The sequence below is a fragment of the Pimephales promelas genome, chromosome 25 (assembly GCF_988280905.1).
Source record: "Pimephales promelas chromosome 25, fPimPro1.hap1.1, whole genome shotgun sequence".
In the NCBI taxonomy this organism is placed as follows: domain Eukaryota; kingdom Metazoa; phylum Chordata; class Actinopteri; order Cypriniformes; family Leuciscidae; genus Pimephales; species Pimephales promelas.
The window spans coordinates 25,021,720-25,044,181 of NC_142793.1; the positions used below are offsets into that span (position 1 = coordinate 25,021,720).

Sequence of the window (22,462 nt, forward strand, 5' to 3'; positions counted from 1 at the left end):
TACGATGTACTAACATTGACATTAATAATTCGATACATTGGACTTTACATTGTTTTAAATTTTAAAAACACCTGCAGGTAATTCATTTCTGTAATTGTTGACCCTTACACCTTAAACCACACCTGTCCCTAACCTTACCCGTATCTCTCCTCAGTAGCAGCACAAGTGTTGGTAACACTTTATTATGCAGTACTATAGTTACATGTGTTGCATGTACTTATCATAGTAATAACAATAAATTATGCATAACTACATGCAACTAACACCCTAATCCTACCCTAACCCTATAGTAAGTACGTGTAGTTCATTTTTACTATTCAGTAGGCCTACTTAAACATCTAATTATACGGAGGCGTATTGCATTCACTTGAAGAAAAAAAATCTACTCTGTTTTTCTGAGTTAATGAGTTAATTTTTCATGAGAAAAAAAAATTGCTCTGTTTTTTTTTTTAAATTAATTAGTTAATTTTTCATGAGAAAAACGTTTTTGCTCTGTTTTTCTGAATTAATTTTCCATGAGAATTTTTTTTTTTGCTGTTTTTCTGAATTAATGAGTTAATTTTTCATGGAATTTTTTTTGTTCTGTTTTTCTGAATTAACTCGTTAATTCAGAAAAACAGCAAAAAAAAAATTCTCACGGAAAATTAACTCATTAATTCAGAAAAACAGAATAGATTTTTTTTCTTCAAGTGAATGCAATACGCCTCCGTACAATTACACTAACAAATACACCTTAAAATAAAGTGTTTTAATACAACATGAACAAACTATTACTTATTTTTCGATGTAAGTACATAGTGCTTAAAGCCACGTAATTTAAAGCGGGAAAAATTCCGATGTCATGACATTCGTATTTCGTGTTCCGGCAGATTTTTGTTCTCTGATCAGTGTTATTAGGGAGTGTCCTCGTGTGTCCTGCAGGAGCGCAGGGCGTTTGGCCTGTAGGTGGCGCTGTGGCGCTGCAGAGTCTCTCAGTCTCAGTCTTTCAGCAGTCTGTAGATGTGATGCTGGGCTCCGTGCTCGCTGGTGGACACCTCGAACACGTAAGCGATGCACAGCAAGGTTTCTAGAGTGTCTCTGTTGGTGACCACCTGCGACAGAGAGAGAGAGAGAGAGAGAGAGAGAGAGAGAGAGAGAGAGAGAGAGAGAGAGAGAGAGAGAGAGAGAGAGACAGAGAGACAGAGAGAGAGAGAGATCCAGGCAAATCAACGAGAGTGAAACAGGATCAACTTGAGGCTTGATTTGAACGCACTGGTGTTTGACTGCATGATGGAAAGTGTGAATATCAACTATGTATTAGACTCATTAAACAACACACAACTCACAAAACATCAACGCACAAACAATCATTTGTGTACATCTATATTTGTGACGACATTCATCAACACAATGCAACCTTACCCGTCACAGCCACTGCCTAACCTGAACACTCACCCTCAACCTGGCCTTTCATTAACACACACACACACACACACACACACACACACACACACACACACACACACACACACACACACACACACACACAAACACTCTCTCTCTCACACACACACACACACACATACACACTCTCTCACACACACACACACACACACACACACACACACACACAGACACAAACACTCTCTCTCTCACACACACACACACACACACTCTCTCTCACACACACACACACACACAAAAACACACTCACTCTCTTTCTCTCACACACAGACACAAACACACACACACATACTCTCACTCTCTCTCACACACACACACACGCACTTACCTACTCACACACAGACACAAACATACTCTCTCTCTCACACACACACACAAACACACACTCTCACAAACACACACGCTCTCTCTATCTGTCACACAAACACACACTCACGTACACACTCTCCCTCTCACACACACATGCACACAAACACACTCTCTCTCTCTCACATACACACACGCACGCACCCACACACACAAACAAACACACTCTCTCACAAACACACACGCTCTCTCTATCTGTCACACAAACACACACTCACATACACACTCTCCCTCTCACACACACATGCACACAAACACACACTCTCTCTCTCTCTCTCACATACACATACACACAAGCACCCACACACACAAACAAACACACTCTGTCACAAACACACACGCTATCTCTATCTCTGTCACACACACACACACTCAAATACAAACTCTCCCTCTCACACACACATGCACACACATGCACACACACACACACACACACACACACACACACACACACACACACACACACACACACACACACACACACACTCTCTCTCTCTCTCTCTCTCTCTCACACAAACACACACATACTCTCTCTTACACATATACACAGACACAAACACACACTCCCTCTCTCACTCTTTCTCTCTCTCTCACACACACACACACACTTATACAACATGTATGTAAATTGCCTGTTACATTCTGAGTGTGTGTTAGCGTGTGTGTGCGTCATCACAGTCATCACGGACTGAATCAGATCATTGCCAGTCTGAGGTCCTGTTGTGTCGGTGACAAGGCTCATTGTCTCGGCCAGCGTCACACACACACACACACACACACACACACTAGTGTTCTCACTGTCGCCGTGACTACAGCCTCATTTTTCATTTCCTCAACAGGCTTGAGTTTATACTGACAGAATAACTGAATTAACTCAGGGTTATTGCTGAGGTGCTGGAATCAGTTCACAATCGTGTGTGTGTGTGTGTGTGTGTGTACATGTGTATTCATTTCACTGAAATATTTTAATATATTTTACAGTTTAATGATGCAATCAAATCATTGAATCAATCTCTTAACTTCAGTACTGTGGCGTAAACGGGTTGCCGTTGTGTGTTTTGTGGGCATTTACCTGCAGAATGGTGAAGTTTTCAAGTACGCTGTTCATCATGTATTTCTCTGGTAGATGTTTGAGTTTATGGATGAAGTTGATCATATATTCACACAGCGGTGATCGATGGATCCTGAACACGTATCTGCCGCTCTCAAAACGCGCGTACTCCGTCTGAACGAGAGAGAGAGAGACACAGAGATGGTTATTGTTTCAGAAACGAGCTCAAACTGAACACAAGTCACATACACATGCCGTATAACACAATTATGATGACTTAATATTGTGATATATTTGCATATGGAGGACATCTCTCTCCTGATCTGGGCACTAATGTCATTTGTTACGGCCGTTAAAACAATTCGCCGGACCTGCGCTGGTCAGAAGATGCTTTCAGTGTAAAATAAGCTGTGACAGTTCTCATTTATTCAGTACGTACAGAACACACACACACACACACAGTCCTCTTACCTCCACCTTTTCCACCACCTGTTTCCCGAACGAGCAGACTTTAGTGGAGGAGGTGATGATCATGTTTTCGGCGCTCTCGTATTGGCTGGATACGCCGTAGAAGAAGCTGCTGTCGTCCTGAAGGTTGATGCTCAGGTCGGCCTGCACACACACACACACATCACACTCACAGCTTATACATGTGTGTGTGTGTGTGTGCTCTTAATAGGATTTTACGTTTGGATATCTTTAATATGCTATCAGGAAAATAAACATTTGTTGGTGAATTTCACACTATAAAAAAAATATTTTCAAGATTTGTTATCACAACATATTTTCTTTTGTCAAATCAATAATTTAATATTAGTAATTTATTATTTTTTTTATAATAATTTATTTAGTTGAGATAACTTGTTATTTTGAGTTTCTGATGGTTAAATTAATCTCCTTCATTGTATTAACTCACTTTTTCCAGTTCAATCAACTTAAAATTTTAAGGCAATCAGGTTACTTACTTTTTTAAGTTAAACCAACAATATTTTTTTACAGTGCACAAAACATCACTGTAAAAAATATTTTCACGATTTGTTATCACAACATTTTTTCTTTTGTCAAATCAACTTTATAATAATTTATTTAGTTGAAAAAAATTGTTATTTTGAGTTTCTGATGGTTAAATTAATCTCCTTCATTGTATTAACTCACTTTTTCCAGTTCAATGAACTTAAAATTTTAATTTTTACTTACTTTTTTAAGTTAAACCAACAATATTTTTTACAGTGTAGTAATCACAACATTTTTTCTTTTGTCAAATCAACTTAAATAAATTCTTTAGTTCAGATAACATATAATTTTGAGTTTCTGATTATTAAATTAATATCCTTCATTGTATTAAACCAACAATATCTTTTTACAGTGCACAAAACATGTCTGGGTCACATTTCATCTCAAAATCACAGATATATAAAATATTTGATTGTATTTTGCATAATAAACTACGAAAGTCTATTTTAATAACATTATGCAGTTATGCATTGTGACATTATTTTCATGATAATAAGGAATTTCCCTCAGTGAGAAAAAAACACTATTTATTATCATATATTATTTGTAAATGTGCAAATGTGTTTGTGTGTGCATGCATGTGTGTGTGAAAACGAAAAATCAGTATGATGATGCAAATGAATCACTGAACGATTGTGTTTCGTGTGCTTGAACTATCAGTAAAGAACTGCAGTGATCCTGTGTGAAATGTACGAGAGCGTCGTTTAAGATGGACAGACGGGTCACGCCACTTCTAAAGTCATCATCATCACATCCCATAATTCACAGCAGCTTCACCTTTTCCCCCGCGCGTCCACATTCTCATAACGTCCCATTAGGAGAACGCCACCATCCCTCTCACCTCGTCCCCCCTCTCCACTTTATTCCCTCGTTTATCTTCATTTCTCGGCTCAATCGGCACTCCCTCGCTTCCCTCTCTCTCTCTGCGAGGGAATTCATCCAATTACAATCAACTACCCGTGACGCTTCAAATCGAGTTACCGCGTCCGGTTGCCTGTGTAACAATTTAGCACGGCCGGCTGAAATCCGATTCCCAGCGCACTTCAAAAGCCCGGGCCGATCCGTTAGGACAGGGCCCTGAGGTACGGTGTGAGATCGAGGCCAGAAATTTAATCTAGAACACCATAGCTTTGGAGAACAGCCTAGCGGGCCTGTCACCGTCGCCATGGCAACCGGTGCCCGAGGACGCCCAAGTCATGACCTGTACTTACAGCAGGCCTAGCGATGCGGGTGTTGTTTCTTATAGCCGGGTTCTTAATGGACTTAATATATCTAATGTTGGTTCATGGCCACCTGTACGCGCAGCCGGAGACCTGAAGCGCCGCGGGCTCTCAGAAAGGTTTCAGACACTCTTTAATGAACAATTTAAGTGTTGTTGTGTGTCCTGACGCCAACATATCTGTAGTTGAGACCAATACCAGTGAAACGGCATGAGTCTCGAATCCTCAGTAAAACTACTGTCACCTTTACTGTGCTGCAATTAAATAAAAAGTGTATGTGTGGAAATATACTGTATATCTGTAATAATATATATACAGTTGTATATAATTATGGTATATTTGAACATTTATTTAATGTTTTAATATATATATATATATATATATATATATATATATGTGTATGTGTGTGTTCCATTAAAAATATATTTATGTATAAATATATAAATATATTATGTTTTATTACTTTATAAATAAGTGATTGTTATATCGCATTTTATATATATATATATATATATATATTAGAATAATTTAATAATATATTATACAATTTTATATTAAATATTTATAGATTATATTAGAGCCCGACCGATATTTTTTATTTTTTTGTTAATATTTTTTTTATATTTTTTGGTTTTAAAATACGATATTCCGATATATCGGCCGATTATTATTATATTTTTTTTTCTGAAACCCGCAACAAAAAAATTAACAGATTTCCCGAACATTAGTGATTTGTAGTTATTTAAGAGTTTTAACTAAAATAATATGACAATGCATTTTAAAAAGAAACTTGTTTCTTTCATTGTCACAACAGAACAAACTGATGATAGTGGCATTAGCTAGTTTTTTAAATTAAGTTTAGTTTTTAGTTAAGCAAATTTTGTTGCTTATTTGAGTTTAGAGAACTGATGTTCTTTTAATTGTTATTCAAGCAATGTATGTATCGACCAACTCAACGAGTGTTGCCAACAGGAACGGTGTAGAGTGCCCTCTGGTGGACATGGTTCAAGCGTGTTTCGTCCATTTTTATTTTATTTTTGAAATATTCATCTATCGCCCATTATAACTGCCGATGCCGATAGTTTGGAAAATGCCTAATATCGGCCGATAATATCAATCTGCCGATATATCGGTCTGGCTCTAGATTATATTACATTTATAATTATATATGCACACATTTTATATTATAAAAAAAATATAATGTTTTATGTGCTATTCAACACACACTTTTAAAACAATGAAACAATGAGACTGAGGAAACGTTTGTGACAGTTTCATTCCTGTGTTTAGTTCCTGTACCCTTTGCTAGTTGGTTTCTATGGTTACTCATTTGTTAATTGATTATGTTCACTTGAGTCTGGTTCGGTTGCTCGTTTAGTCAAGTGTTTGAACACCCAAAAAACAAACAATGAGTATAGACAGACCCACTGTAATCTCACTAACACAAAATGGCAAGGATCAAGCTCTTGAACAATACTTAAGTGTCTCTGTGGAGGCGGGCGCTCTATAAATATCTGCATGTGTGTGGTTTTGGGAGTGGGACAGACACGCGAGAGACAGGTGATCAAGCTCAGATTTCTCTAATGAAAGAGCAGACACTGTCACTCTTCATCCCTCAATCCCTTCATCCAGACCGGCAGTCCAGCTAAAGAGATTTATAACAGCCGATAAACTTCATTTGGTGTTCATACTCATTTAAAACTTTAAATGTCTTATTTAAGACATAAGATAAGAGAGACCATGAGAATACTGTTAATTATGGTAATCAACTACAGTTACAAGCCTCTTTAATGGATTAGTGGTCAATTTAGCCTAATTTGATTAAGGTACACGTTTGTGTTGCTTCCAAATCCATTTTTTTTTTTTTGCATATTTTGTGTGTTTTTTTTTTTGGGGGGGGGGGGGGGGTGTGCATATTTTAATTTTGTGCATAAACTTGATGTTCAAACATAAATTTGGATTTGGAAGAAATAATATAAATATCTACGCAACTATAATATATATATATATATATATATGTTAGAATACATATTTATTTTATAATTAATTTATAAAAAATACTAATTATTATATAAATATTTGTACATATTTTAGAATTAGTTTGTATATATATATATATATATATATATATATATATATAAAATTTATATTATTTGTATTAATTAATATTTTTATAAATTCTAAAATAACATGTATGTAAATGTTTGTATTTTTATTATATATATATATATATATATATATATATATATATATATAATATAATATATTATCATTTTTTTTCTATAAATTAATTCTGAAATAAAACATTTACGTAAGAATTTTAGCTGTTGTTATACATATATTTTTCATATTACACATCAACAATCTCCCCCTTTCTATATTCCTAAATCTTTTTATATATGAAATATCCAATAAGTGTAATTTTAGGAAATAAAAGACGAAACTTCACACCGCACAGACATCAGTGACTACAGCAGTGCCCGGACCAGAACCCGGCGGCGGATGGATGGTTTGGGAACGGGTCTGAGGCTCTTACCCAGAACTTGACGAGGAAGAAGGCGTTGGGCGGCCCCTTCTCAAACAGCTCCTTCAGCCCGCCTTTCTTCTCTGGGAATTTGTCGTAAATCTGCCGTATATCCACGGCCTCGAGGTACGGGTCGCTGTACGTGGGGTTGGACTGCCCGATGTGAACAAACAGGTGTTTGTTGACCTGTAAAGCACAAATCTACATCAGTACAGACATATAACCATTAGTATTAATATTGTGAAGCATGCAAAGAAGCTCAACCAGTAACAATGAACACATCTGACATTCCTTCACTATAAGTGCTTGATGGGTATTTATATAAATACGGTTGTATTGCATAACTATAATGAAAATGTCCCAGCAGTGATTTTACAAGTACATTATATCATTGCATATGGGAGTGTGAAGCAGAAAAGAGTTTTTGGAAATGTGTGAAAGAAATGATAGATAAGATCCTTGATGTTACACTCTAAAAAATGCTGGGTTGTTTCAACCGAAATATGGACAAACCCAAATGTTGGGTTAAAATGTAATTTAAAATTTTAACCCAACTTTAACTTTCACTTTTATTTGTAATTATATTTTAATTACATTTTTAACCCAACATTTGGGTTTTGTTTTTTTTATTTTAAAAATATCGTGTTTTTTTTTTTAAATGTTGTGCCCTCTCACAGTCTCTGGATCCTGCGGTTGCTCGAGGAAAGCGGAGAACTCTAGCATGCGCAGTTTGGATCCGGCGATACTGCGACCCTGCCAGGGCGGAGCATTGGACGACATCGACAAACCCGTCGCGCTTTCATAACCTGAGAGAGAGGAGCCATCAGCAAGCTTATAGATCATCACATTCGCCATAATTCACACCAGTGGTACTGACCTGTTATAGACGGAGGCCCGGTGGATTGCATGATAAAGTTCTGTTGGGAAAACGGCTTGATACTGTTCAGAAGAGACAATCAGATATCAGCTTTTATGGTGTTTCTTGGTTATGAAAAAAAAAAAAAAGAAAAAGTGCTTGAGATCATATATAATGAGATGTATATAATGAGATCATAATATTTACAGCATAATTATGATTGTGAATATGTTACATAATAAAATCCATTTCTTGTACTGAATATATATTTTTAGCATATAAATTATATAAATATTATATATAATATAAATAAATACAATTTCGATATTTAATATATATATAATTTAGAATTATTATGAATAATATAAAATCAATGATATTTAAATATAAATATAATATACATATATAATATATAAATATGTTATATATAATAAAATCAATTTATTTTATTATAATATAATATATATATTGCTTTAAATATACAGTATATATATATATATATATATATATATATATATATTAATAATATTATAATATAAATAACATAAGTCTTCTAAAAGATCAAATTAAAAAATATTTAAAAATATTTTATAATTCTATAAAAATTGTATAGAAATTCTATAAAAATTGTAAAATTGTATAAAAATTTTATTTGAGTAAATATATATATATATATATATATCTCTTATATTAATGATATTATAATATAAATAACATAAGTCTTGTAAAAAAAGATCAAATTAAAAAATATTTTAAAATACTTTATAATTCTATAAAAATTGTATATACATTTTATACAACATATATACACATAAATACATAATATATAAATATGGTATATGTAATAAAATCAATTTGTTTTATTAAATATATATATTGCTTTAAATATATATATATATATATATATATTAATAATATTATAATATATATAACATAAGTCTTCTAAAAGATCAAATTAAAAAATATTTTAAAATATTTAATAATTCTAAAAAAAAATGTGTTTATACATTTTATACAACATATACACATACATAGTAGTGGTTTAAGTAATGACAAACACTTTTTATCATATCATTTTTTTTATTTGTGAAGTTGAGTTTCTGAGACTGCAGGGCATATGTTTAACCTGCCCAGACGTGCAACCCTTCTCTAAAGATGATCATACACACTCACACAACACAACACTTACTCTTCAGTACCGGCGGTCTGTCCTGCGAGAGATCCGTGCCAGAACTGAGACATGAACACACACACACATGAACGAAAGGGTTAGGCTTGTTCTGGAGGAGCACGAGTGATGGAGAGAGTTGTATGCGAGTGTGTGTGTGTGTGTGTGTCTCACCCCAGCTGCTGTGGGGTAGGCCGGTCGAGAGAGACACATCTTGTTCTGAAAGGCCGTGGCTGAGAGGATCTGGGCCGACGACATGCTGGTCATGCTGTGCAGCGCTTTATCTTTGGCGGCCTGGTCCTTTCAGAAGACAACACATTCATTTATTTCCATCATTTCTGCTGTATGAGAACTAAACTGAGCTGGAGATTGGCATCAATGATTCACAGAACTACTTTATGGATGAAATTAGCTAAATCAACACTGAAACAGTCGAAATGCATTGATTTCCTGTTATCACTGAAAGTTGTGCTTGTCTGCATGTGTGTGTGTGGAAGGCTGAGGTGGCTCATGGTTTATGGCTCTGGCAGTGTTTGAGTGTTGACAGGTTGACCCCTTCTCCTAGAGGTCACATGAAGAACTGGGAGCTCCGACATTATGAAACCGGAGAACAGGCTTGGAAAAACACTGAGAGTGGAAACACTGCATGTTTACTGAGCATCAACTACACACACATCTGTGGCCGGCACTCAACCCAAAATCCTTTCATGCAAACTAAACATCTCCAGTTTGCATTCAGTGTTTAGGAAGTTTCACTTCTGTCAGGCTAGCTTTTACAGTAATTGTGTTAACTACACTGCAAGCCTACTAAATACAAAAATATAAGCTTTAAACATTAACATTTACACAAAATACAACTAGAAATCACCCGGTCAAACATTGAAGAACTTAATGTACAGGGAATCAAATGAACTGATTCTTTTTTCAATGGTTCATTTAGATTAACCGTCCAAACAAACTGATTCACTAAAATGAATCGTTCTTCTCGAATCAGTTTCACGTGAGAAAAAGAGGACATTTTAGCTAAGCGTGTTTATTATTATTGCCTAAGCTCGTAAAAATAAGTATTTCCATTAAAAACAAACACATCTAAAATATAATATAATATTGCTAAAAAAAAATGGGACCACTGATTGCAATCAGATTCACTATAATGAATCAGTCCGTCTAATGCTTAAAAAATAAGCATACTATATATATTAAAATAAATATAGGCCTATCTAAGATATATACATATATATATTGCTAAAAAAAGCAAATGCAACAGACTGGAATCAGTGAAGTGCTTCTTTTTGAACTTGTTGGTCCGAGTGAACTGATTCACTAGAATGAATCAGTCTCTTTAATGTATATATATAGGCTATTAAAATAAATATATCTAAGATATATACATATATACGATATATATATTGCTAAAAACAGCAAACGCAACAGACTGGAATCAGTGAACTGCTTCTTTTTGAGCTCGTTCGTCCGAGTGAACTGATTCACTAGAATGAATCAGTCTCTCTAAAGGCTATTAAAATGAATATATCTAAGATAAAAACATATTTTAGATATATTTCTTCGATCCTTCACTTTAATGAGTGACTCCTGAACACTTGTCGGGTTGATTTTGATATAGCGAAATGCACAGAGGTCACAGTCGTCCACGGCCGGCTCAAGCAACTGCTGTGTCCTTGAAGCATGACCGGCCCATGCATTCCTGAAATATGGGCATGTGTGTGTGTGTGTGTGTCCGTCACAGTTCTCAGTTACAGAAACGCATTTAAAAGGGCTGTCAGTGTTAGCCGTGTGACCAGTATACCAGTATACACTCGGACAGCTGAGCCAAAATGGCCGCCGGCCAACGGCTGAACTATGTCATATGATGAAAGACAAGAGCGCGCAAGGAGAAGACTCGACATTACCGAGGTCACACGTTTTCTGAAAAATTAGTGACGCGATGAAATGGATTTATAGCGTAGTGTATATTGTGCCTGGGCTATATTCACTCGGAGATGAATGAAATCATTAACAGATGCTGCGGCTGTAAATCGATAATGGTGTTAATTTGCAAACAGGTGATCAGCATTAGACTTCATTACCTTGAGTTTCACCTGAATTTCCCGAGCTTTCCGTCGCGCCAACACCTGAATGTGACTGGACACCTGCGGGAAACACAAAGGATCTTTTCATTTAAAACACTTTATTTCGACGTTCTGCTGATTATAAGTGACTTTGCAACTACATGTCAACTTGTTGGTTAATTACAACTCTAATGAGAGTTAGATGGCATGCAAGTTGCAAAGTTTTCATCATTATGCATGGAAAAAAATGTGGTAGGCCTATTGAATACTTTGGTTTTGGTTGGAATTTATGTTCCGGTAACAAAACTCTATAAACTCAAATGCAGTTTACAGTCTATATTCAAGTCAAGGCACATTTATATAACCTACAGCACTTTATACCATTCAGATTTTCAAAGACTTTAATAAACTTTTGTAAACTTTAATTATGAAATTAATAAAATTTCAGCTGCTCGACAAAAGACAATAGAATTATTATTCAACTCAATTTAGTTTTTTATTAAGGTTATGAATGCGTACTGGAAGCTCTGGCTGCAAGCATATTATTTTATTAAATTTCATTTGAATATTTTTTTCACATTGATATCATATATAATATATGATATAATATCGTTTTATTTTATTTTTCTATAGTTAACTGAGTTTGGGGCGTCAATGAGAAGACATGTCGGCTGCAATAAATACAGCGATGAATGAAATAATCATATTTTTTAATTTAAAATAAAACTAGCCAAGTTGTGTGTACAAAATATGATAGTATTTTGCACCTTTATACATGTAATAAAAACTTTAAAAAAAAGCGAAACAGACTTGATACACATTCTTTATTCATCATGTTTGTAAAACTTTTTTTTTGTATTTGTTAAAAAAAAAATTTTTTTGTAGAAAATTAACATTTGCATCTTTTTCGAAAACCACGTGATTTGAACACACCTGAAGTCATAATAACAACTTCCTAAACTTGTATGATTGAATGCATCATAAATACATAATGAAGGTGCAGCAGGAATAAGATTTATATTCGGCAAAGGCCATTTATTTTAATAAAAAATAAAAAATAAAATAAAATAAATAAAATAAAAAATATTTAATTAAAAAATTTACATTAAAATGAATATATACAGCAGGAATAAGATTTATATTCGGCAAAGGCCATTTATTTTAATAAAAAATAAAATAAAATAAATAAAATAAAATATATTTAACTACAAAATTAAAATAAATTAATTAATTAAAATGTAAAACATTCAATTAAAATAAAAAATAAATTGAATAAGAAATTAAAATTTCAAAATTGAATTAAAAAGATTTAAGTAAAATAAAAAGCACTTTTTAACAAATTTTGTTTTCAAATTTGGATGGGATTAAGCACTCATGATCGTTAGTGATGGGTGATTTCTAATCCTCTAAACTAGTCAAAACGCTTGTCGATTAGTGTGCAAGACGAAAGCAAATCTGCTGTTTTATATGAGCGATTGCTTTGACCTTTATCTATTCACATATCAGGTGTGATTCTAGTTTCTCCTCTTGTTTTTAGTGATAACTTTTCCTCTCGGGCCCCCGGCTCACCTCGACTCCCTCAGAGGGCTTAAGGCTCGGTGTGTGACAAGGCCTGAGTGACATCATGCGACATCGGATGCCGGCGGGAACGCTATCGGATCCCAAACCCAGCAGTTGTTTGTGGGTCTAACGAGCAGGACTGAGAGAGGTGCTGAAGACACACACCGATATCCGATCCGCGTGCCATAAATCACACCGCCCAAGTCCATTTCAGCATGGAGGCCCTCGGGGGCCAAACATTTACACTCAGTGAAAGTCTGTTTGGGAGTTTAACAGGACAATCCCATCTCTAAATCCCAGTCTGACATTTGCTGTACTTCCCGTTGCTGTTAATGTGTGACATGGCGGTCAAATAAAAGTAATTAACCAACTTAATCCACTTAGTTTTAGTAGGAACAAGTTGGCATTTTAGAGTTGCCATTGCATATTTATATACAAATACACTAATCAGGATCCAATTAAAATATTTAAACATTCTTAAAACAAGATAAATTCACTTGAAAAGCAAAATTCGAAGCTTATTTTTATTTGAAGTGACTTAGCATTGCATTTCATTAGTGAAAATTTCAGAGAATATATCTTGATTTAAGTTTAATTTTCTTACCTTTTTTCTACTTTTAAGCACAAATTTAGTGGTTTATGCTTAAAACAAGATAAAATTTGTTTTCATTCTCTGATATTTTACACAGTTTGCGTATGAATTAAATTTAGACCTTAGATATTTTACAGGAAAACAAGATCCACTAACCAAATATTCTAGGTTTCTGTACCTGTTTCCTGGTCCGTGTCTTTCCCGTTCGAAGCTTGATGTACCGAGCAATTAGCTCATTCCGTCCTGAAAAACAGAAAGAGAAAAGGTTTACATTTACATTTATTCACTTAGCAGACGCTTTTATCCGCTAACAACTGTCTAACTAGCGACTATTAGTGAATTACAAATGAGGACAACAATAGAATATGTAAGTGCTATGACCCTTCACAGTTTATTTAGGATGGATGGATGGATGGATGGATAGATGGATAGATGGATAGATGGATGGATACACAGATGGATGGATAGATAGATGGAAAGATAGATGGACGGATGGATGGACGGACGGACGGACGGACGGACGGATAGATAGATAGATGGACGGACGGACGGACGGACGGACGGACAGACAGACAGACAGACAGCACAGACCCCTCAACGCCCTCTTACCCGACTAAAACTATAGGGATGGGAATTGGTAAGAATTGACCGATTCCGGTTGCATTATCTATATTTGTTTATCGATCGATTCCTTATCGATACTCATCGGGTGAGGGAATAAGTACACATTTGTTTGTTTGTATTAACTCGCTTTAATATCTGATCAGAAGACACAGCACAGAGTGTACACAAATGATGTGTAGCAACCTAGTGAGCTAATACTCAAAGTAAAGTCCAGGGACCCATAGCCTAGGGCATGTTCACAGAGGCGGAGCTACAGATGGGGTCATGTGTTCAAGGGGCGGAGCTACAGAGGCGTCAATTATATCAACTCCACTAGAGTGAAAACTGAGACACCTGAAACCTTCACACACACACACACACACACTGTCCAGCCTGAGGGTCTGAGAGGGGCCGAAACAAAGTTAAATGTCAAGCAAAGGTGCAGCAACTCCCACAACGACCTCATAAATCCATAACCTCTCTTTCTCTCTCTCTCTTTCTCCTCCTCTTCACATTCCAGTCATTCCTGATCTGTGAGTCCTGCTCAGCTCCAATAAACAAACTAACACACACACAATGTGCAAACACAGACTTATGCACACTATAAGAAATCACTCATCAGATCTCAATCTTAAAAATAAAGGTTTCGCAGCGATGCCATAAAAGAACCACTTTTGGTTCCCCAAACAACTTTTCTTTTTTCTTTTTTTCTTAAGAACCTTTTTTCATTATTAAAGAACTTTTGTCCAAATTTAAAGGTTCCATGGATGTTAAATGGAATGTCAATATAGAACCTTTACATTTTTAAGAATCTCAGTTGTTCCTCCAAGATTAAATAGAGAGAAAATGGAGACTTTTGCTCCTGAGATGTTTCTCTTTCTGCACCGTCAGGAGCGTCAGATAGAGAGCGGGCACATCTGTGCAGCAGACGGTCTCCCGGGTCAAGAAAGGTCACATTTAGGGTTCATGACAGTGAGATTTCACTGCTGGGGATCTCAAAGAGAGGAACACGAGGAGCGAAGAAAATCAGAGACAGACTGACTTTCTGCAAACAAATATCCTACAAATGGATGTAAATAAAAGACAAAATAAATCAATTAAAAAGACAGCAGAATATATAAATCATACATTAAATATAGTTAATAAATTAAATCAATAATTAAACAATGTAAGACTTTCTATTTAAAACTAAAACTTAAAAAAAAAACTTTAATAATATAATATAGTACAAAACAGCACAAGGTAGACTTAAAAACTAACAAAAACAAAAAAATTAGAACAAATTGAAACTGTTAATCATTTATTAATTTTTAAAAGACAAAATAAAATAAACTAATAAAAAGACACCAGAATACATAAACATAAATATTGTAAATAATAAAAAATAGTGCCGTCTCGCATCTCGATTAAAAGTTAAAAAAGTTAATTAAAAGTTTGTGTTTATACAATATACAGTATGTGTGTGTATATATTATTATATTTCTATACATATTAGTGTGTGTGTGTGTGTGTGTGTGTGTGTGTGTGTGTTATATAAACACATATTAGGGGTGTCAAACGATTAATCGCGATTAATCGCATCCAAAATAAAAGTTTGTGTTTACATAATATATGTGGGTGCACTGTGTATAATTATTTTGTGTATATATATATTTAAATACACACACATGCTTGTATATATTTAAGAAATATTTTAATGTATATACTGTATATAGATTTATATATAATTTATATTTTATATAAATATAAATATTTTATATATAAATATTTTTTTCCCCCTAAATATACATGCATGTGTGTGTATTTATTTATATATATACAAAATTATTATACACAGTGCACCCACATATATTATGTAAACACAAACTTTTATTTTGGATGCGATTAATCGCGATTAATTGTCTGACAGCCCTAACACATATCTTATATAAACACAAACTTTTATGTTATCTTTGACAGCATAAAAAAAAATATATCACTCTATATAAATAAATCTATATTTAACTAACATATTACTAATAAAATAAAATTATATAACTTTGGTTGAAACTAAAACTTGGAAAAAGTTTCACTTTAGACCAGAAAACACACAAAAACAAAGAACGGATAACAAATGTAAACCGTTGATCATATTCCACGCCACTGTCTTTATTCATGCACATATTCAGACGTTACGCCAGATCAAGATCATGAATGTGCATCTGTTCCTCACATAAAGCTATCATATAACTTACATTCAGGACCACTTTAGTTGCATGGAAAAGAGCGGCTCATATCAACGAGTGAATCTGATATGGGTTTGGACAGACGGATGGATGTGCGAGACCTTTAAGACCAAGCAGAAACTCTGATATTCTTCCTTAAATACACACACATTTAAGAGTGAAAGCCGGTGTGTGTGACCAACAAGCCTCCTCAGAAACACCAAAGTGTCCTGCACTGATGACCTCTGAGGGGTCACGACCCCACCGTGACCTTCACAAAACAAAGAGAGGGAATGATCTTCAGCAGACCAGCACAAAACACACTGAGTCATTAGAGCACTCGGAGACCTCTAACGTGCCTGTGAAAAATCGAGCCTATGTGAGGGACGGGTGGCTTTTTCCATCTGCTGGACATGAGGCAGCTAATGAACGCTTACATCTCAATACACACATGGACTCCTGTGTGAGTGGAATCGCATACTACTGTACTACAGTTACCAATGTGCATTGTAAACTGCATATATCCCACAGTGCAGTGCACTGAATGAACAGAAGTAATATTGACCATTTCTTGACCCATTATTTTATTCACTGTAAAAAAATATTGTTGGTTTAACTTAGAAAATTAAGTAACCTGGTTGCCTTGAAATTTTAAGTTCATTGAAATGGAAAAATTGAGTTAATCATCACAAACTCAAAATATTATGTTATCTGAACCACGTTCATTATGAACATATTTTTTTACAGTGTTGGACAGCAAAACTTTAAGATTTTTTTTCCCCACTGTAAAAAAAAAAAATGTTGTTTCAACTTAAAAAAGTAAGTGTTTGTGCTGTCTTAAAATTTTAAGTTTAGTCAACTCAAATATCCAAGTTGTTCACATTTTAAGTTGACTAAGCTTAACATTTTTAGGCTGCACGAACACTTACTTTTTATTTTTATTTATTCATTTTTATTTATTTTTTACAGTAATTTAAAGAAACAAATATTTTCAAATGTAAAATTGCACTTTTTTTTTACTTATGTGGCGGATGAATATCATAAAAATATGTCAAGCTCACACTTTAAAACGAAATAATAAATAAAAATGCTTTTAAATTGCCATTATTTTCAGATGAACAGATTAACTTTTAGTTTAATTTTAATAATTTTTAATCTTTTTCTTGTATTTTTGTGTTTTTCATTAGATTATTTATTACAGAAATACAATTATCTTTTCATTTAAAATTTAATTTTTATTTAAAATAAATTTAAAATTTATTTTTTTTTAAATAAAAAAAATCAACTTTTTTTATTTAAATCAGTAAAAATATATTTTAATAATACTAATTTGTGAAGAAATAGTGCTAAAATTTAAACTTAATAAAAAAGGCCTTAAATAAGCTTCATTTTCTCTAGATTTTATAATTTATTCAAAAGCTGTCTTCGCATCCTCACTCCTAAGACAAAATGCAAACATGTTGTACAGTCATGTGATTTCTGAGACTCATACAGCTGGGCTTTCTCATTCAGCACACACCTCACAAAAATGTCCTTTTAATGACAAGTCCTGATTTTCTGAACAACTTCTGAACAGGTGGAGAAGTGCTCCATTATGTGGGTACTTATCTTGCGACGGGATGCTTGGGAGCCATTAAACCATGGCAAATGTATTTCCTTTCAGCGGCTGTGTGTAATTTTACGGGTCGGGAGAGTGAATGCATTACGGTACAGTGACGACAAAAGCCAAGACATGTTTTCTTTGGCAAAGCCTGTTGAGTTTTCACCCAGCACACCAAAAACCAAACAATCTAAGTGCGCCGGTACGCCTAGCTGGATAATAACTCTAATGTGCGACACACGTAACAGCCAGTGAGTTTCCATGCAAATATGCCACAAACACCAGTATATTTGATAAAAAAAAAACCTCTGGGAAAGGGTCACGAGTGCATTGTGGGAATTCTCCTCATTCTTCAACCACTGTAGATTGTCGCTATTTGCGTGATTATCTGAAATTGCAGGGGCCAAACGCAGCCATGAAAGAAGCTCTATCTGATTTGCGCCAAACACTGCAGGGTTGAGGTTTCTCTTATAGCTCAAGACATTATAAAACGCTCACTGTGCTTCCTGACCTCGGGAACACTGGGAAGCAGGACGATAGTTACATAATGTCGAAAAAGTACAAGGACTAACTTTTTGCATTAAAAATTTGAAACATGTTGAACATTTTACAGTTATGAGCATCTGACAAACATTAAATATTCATGTGTTTGTACAGTTAATTTCAAATCTGGAATGGGAAGATGAATGAGTCAGAATCAGGTTTGATCAATTAAACAAATGAAGAGTTCAGATGCAAAAGCCTCTAAATGCCATTTGAAATTTTCTTCTTTAATGATGATTTTTATCAAACTTGTATAAGTTCAGTAATTTCACTTAAATAACAATTAATAGGTAATTATCATTGTCATTTAAGTGAAATCACTGAACTTAAATATACAAGCTTGATAAAATTGATCATTCTAGAAGAAAATTTCAAATGGCTCTTAGAGGCTTTTGCATCTGAACTCTTCAAATAGTTCATTAATAAGTTAAAATTCAGTCATTTCAGTTTCAGTTGATGGGAAAAAGGAGGGTAACATAAAATTCATTATAATTAAAAACAAACATTTATTCAGTAGTTAAGATAAATATATTTAATAATATATCATTTAAATTCATTCAAATGAATTCAAATTCATAATTCCCAATAAAAGTCATTTAGGAACATTCCCAAATTTGAAGGTTTTGAGTGACTGAGTAAATAATGTCGATTTTCATTTTGGTGTGAGCTATCCGTTCAGAGGTGATGAGTATTGATGGATAAGCATGATGAGAGATTTGTCTGAGCTGATAGTGGCTGATGCTGAGCTCCATGTAATCCAAGTCTTAACATCTCTCTCTCTCTCTCTCTGTCTCTCTCTCTGTCTGTCTGTCTGTCTCTCCTTGTGTGCAGTAAATCCAGTCATGTCTGTGTGCATGAGGAGAGGCAGCTGGAGGTGAATTGAAAGGCAACACACACACACACACACTCACTCAACGGGGTTGCGAGCGAGGGCCGCAGAAACAGGTGCTCTGCCCCCCACCCCACCCCACCCCCTCCCCCTTTGTGTTTATTTGTCCCTCTCCGTCGCACATGCTCAAAGGGTAAACGTCCATTCTCGTGTCGGGTTACACCCTCTCTGCCTTGAACTCGGGGCTCTGGACGGCCATGGCGTGCCATTCCGGACAAGCTTTACCGCTCCTAAACTACCGGCCCTGATAGATCCACCCCAGATGCCCCCTACGACCCTCCCTCTCCACCGATATTGACACGACTTTATGAAGATTGATAAAGTTTCACAGCTGATCGGAAGATGACAGATACACACGTCCTCTCACTTTCCTTCTCGTCCAGTGTTCGATCCAAATCAAGCGGCACCCACCCATCATCGGGTCATTTCTGGCCATCAACAGGTCCGGATCACACAGACAGACATTTATAGTAAAAACACACATTGGCTATAGGCTATTTATAGCAAGTCATATACAGACTAGAGCTGCACAACTAACCGAAATAAATCATAATTAATCATTTAAATCTTACCCAATCAATCAGTCGATCAATCAATCAATCAATCAAAAAATAAACCAACCAATCCAATCAATCAATCAGTCAATTAATAAATCAAACAAACAAATCAATCAACCAACCAACCAACCAATCATGCAATCAATCAACAAACCAACCAAGCCAAACAATCAATCAATCATTCAATCAACCAACCAACCAACCAACCCAGTCAGTCCCAATCAGTCAACCAATCATTCATTCAACCAACCAACCAACCAACCAACCAACCAACCAACCCAATCAATCAATCAATCAGTCAATCAATCAAAAAAAAAATCAACCAATCCAATCAATCAGTCAGTCAATTAATAAATCAAACAAACAAATCAACCAACCCAACCAATCATTCAATCAACCAACCAACCATTCAATCACCCAACAATTCAATCATTCAATCAACCAACCAACCAACCCAACCAATCATTCAATCATTCAATCAACCAACCAACCAATCATTCAATCAACCAACCAATCATTCAATCAACCAACCAACCATTCAATCAACCAACCAACCAACCAACCAACCATTCAATCAACCAATCAACCAACCAACCAACCATACAATCATTCAATCAACCAACCAACCAACCATTAAATCAACCAATCATCCAATCAACCAACCAATCAACCAACCAACCAACCAACCAATCAACCAACCAACCAACCAACCAACCAACCAACCAACCAACCAACCAACCAACCAACCATTCAATCAACCAACCAACCAACCAATCAATCATTCAATCAACCAACCAACCAATCATTCAACCAACCAACCAACCAACCAACCAACCAACCATTCAATCAACCAACCAACCAACCAACCAATCATTCAATCAACCAACCAACCAACCATTCAATCAACCAACCAACCAACCAACCAACCAACCAATCAATCAATCATTCAATCAACCAACCAATCAACCAACCCATTCAATCAATCAATCATTCAATCAACCAACCAACCAATCAACCCATTCAATCAACCAACCAACCAATCAATCAACCAACCCAATAAACCAACCAATCAACCAATCAACTAACCCAATCAGTCAACCAATCACTTAATCAGTCAACCAACCAATCAACCCAATCAGTCAGTCAGTCAAATCAAATCAAATCAAATCAATCACTCTACCAATCAATCTACCAATCAACCAACCAACCAACAGCCACTATATTGGTACTTTTAAGGAATAAATATTTGGCGGTGAAAGACAGATGTTTTCAGATGTTGTGGTTAGTAAAACACTATTGATATTTCCCTGTGGTGCCAGTATTGGTGCATAAATCTCATCGAAATCCTTGATTGACTGCAAAGGAAAATGCAGAGAGGGAAAAGGGGAGGGGCATACCGTACATCTTGCCCTCATCGGAGAGAATGATCTTGCGTCGGCCACAGGGCGGATAGATCGCCAGCGCCTCTTGAAAGCTCTGCTCGATATCCGGACTCCACACGCCCTCCGCATCGTTCTCCAGAGGCTTATCCAATCCCTCGCTCAGCTCCTCGCTAGCGCCCCCCGGAGAGGACGCCGAGACCCACTCGGACGACAGGATGGTGATGGAAGAGCAATGTGATTTCCACTCCGAAATCGCTCCGTGGCGATTAAACGACGGTTTTTCCCAGATCTGGAGCAGGCCAGAAGCTCAATCCTACAAAGAGAAAGTTTAGTTAGAGTTGCATTAGAGCTCAAATCTATAAGATGTAGGAGTTTTGCAAATTCAATAAAAAAGGCAATCTGAATACAATTAAAATATAGCTGCAAACAGCAATTACACGCATTAGACGGCTGAGTTGATTTGGTCATTGCCTCACATTGATACATTTAGGAAAAGTACACTTTTAATTACTTCAATTGGTAAAAGTGTAATTTCACTTAAAAAACTCAATTTATTGCTTTTTATCAACCTAATTTCACTGTCAATCACACTTGTGTTATTTGAGTACATTCAATCGTATTATTTACAGTATTCTAACTTAATTTTACTGCATTCCAACTGAAATATATTAATTTTTCCCAAATCGTTTTTTTATTTACCTGCAAGTAAAAACCTCAATTTTAAACATAATATTGCTTAAAAGTACTATTTTTTCATTAACTGTGATTTTTTCCTTCTTCTGAAAATGCAATAATTAAATTATAGCTAAAATGAATACACA

At 35.3% G+C, this 22,462-nt stretch overlaps 1 protein-coding gene across 2 annotated transcripts; it reads right to left on the reverse strand.

The window, feature by feature from the left end:
- Nucleotides 1-641: 641 nt before the first annotated feature.
- Nucleotides 642-21,948, reverse strand: tead4 (TEA domain transcription factor 4). 2 transcript variants are annotated; one of them, XM_039647870.2, is made up of 11 exons: nucleotides 21,657-21,948; nucleotides 14,042-14,106; nucleotides 11,730-11,792; nucleotides 9,817-9,942; nucleotides 9,664-9,707; nucleotides 8,496-8,557; nucleotides 8,294-8,424; nucleotides 7,631-7,804; nucleotides 3,332-3,472; nucleotides 2,882-3,034; nucleotides 642-1,091 (listed from the first exon to the last, which is right to left on the reverse strand). In XM_039647870.2, exons 1-11 carry the CDS (start codon nucleotides 21,661-21,663, stop codon nucleotides 978-980), a joined length of 1,080 nt encoding a protein of 359 aa, XP_039503804.2. In that variant the 5' UTR covers nucleotides 21,664-21,948; the 3' UTR covers nucleotides 642-977. The 2 variants fall into 2 exon arrangements, with proteins under 2 accessions (XP_039503804.2, XP_088983824.1); XM_089127698.1 differs by having other exon boundaries at nucleotides 21,662-21,798.
- Nucleotides 21,949-22,462: the final 514 nt, after the last annotated feature.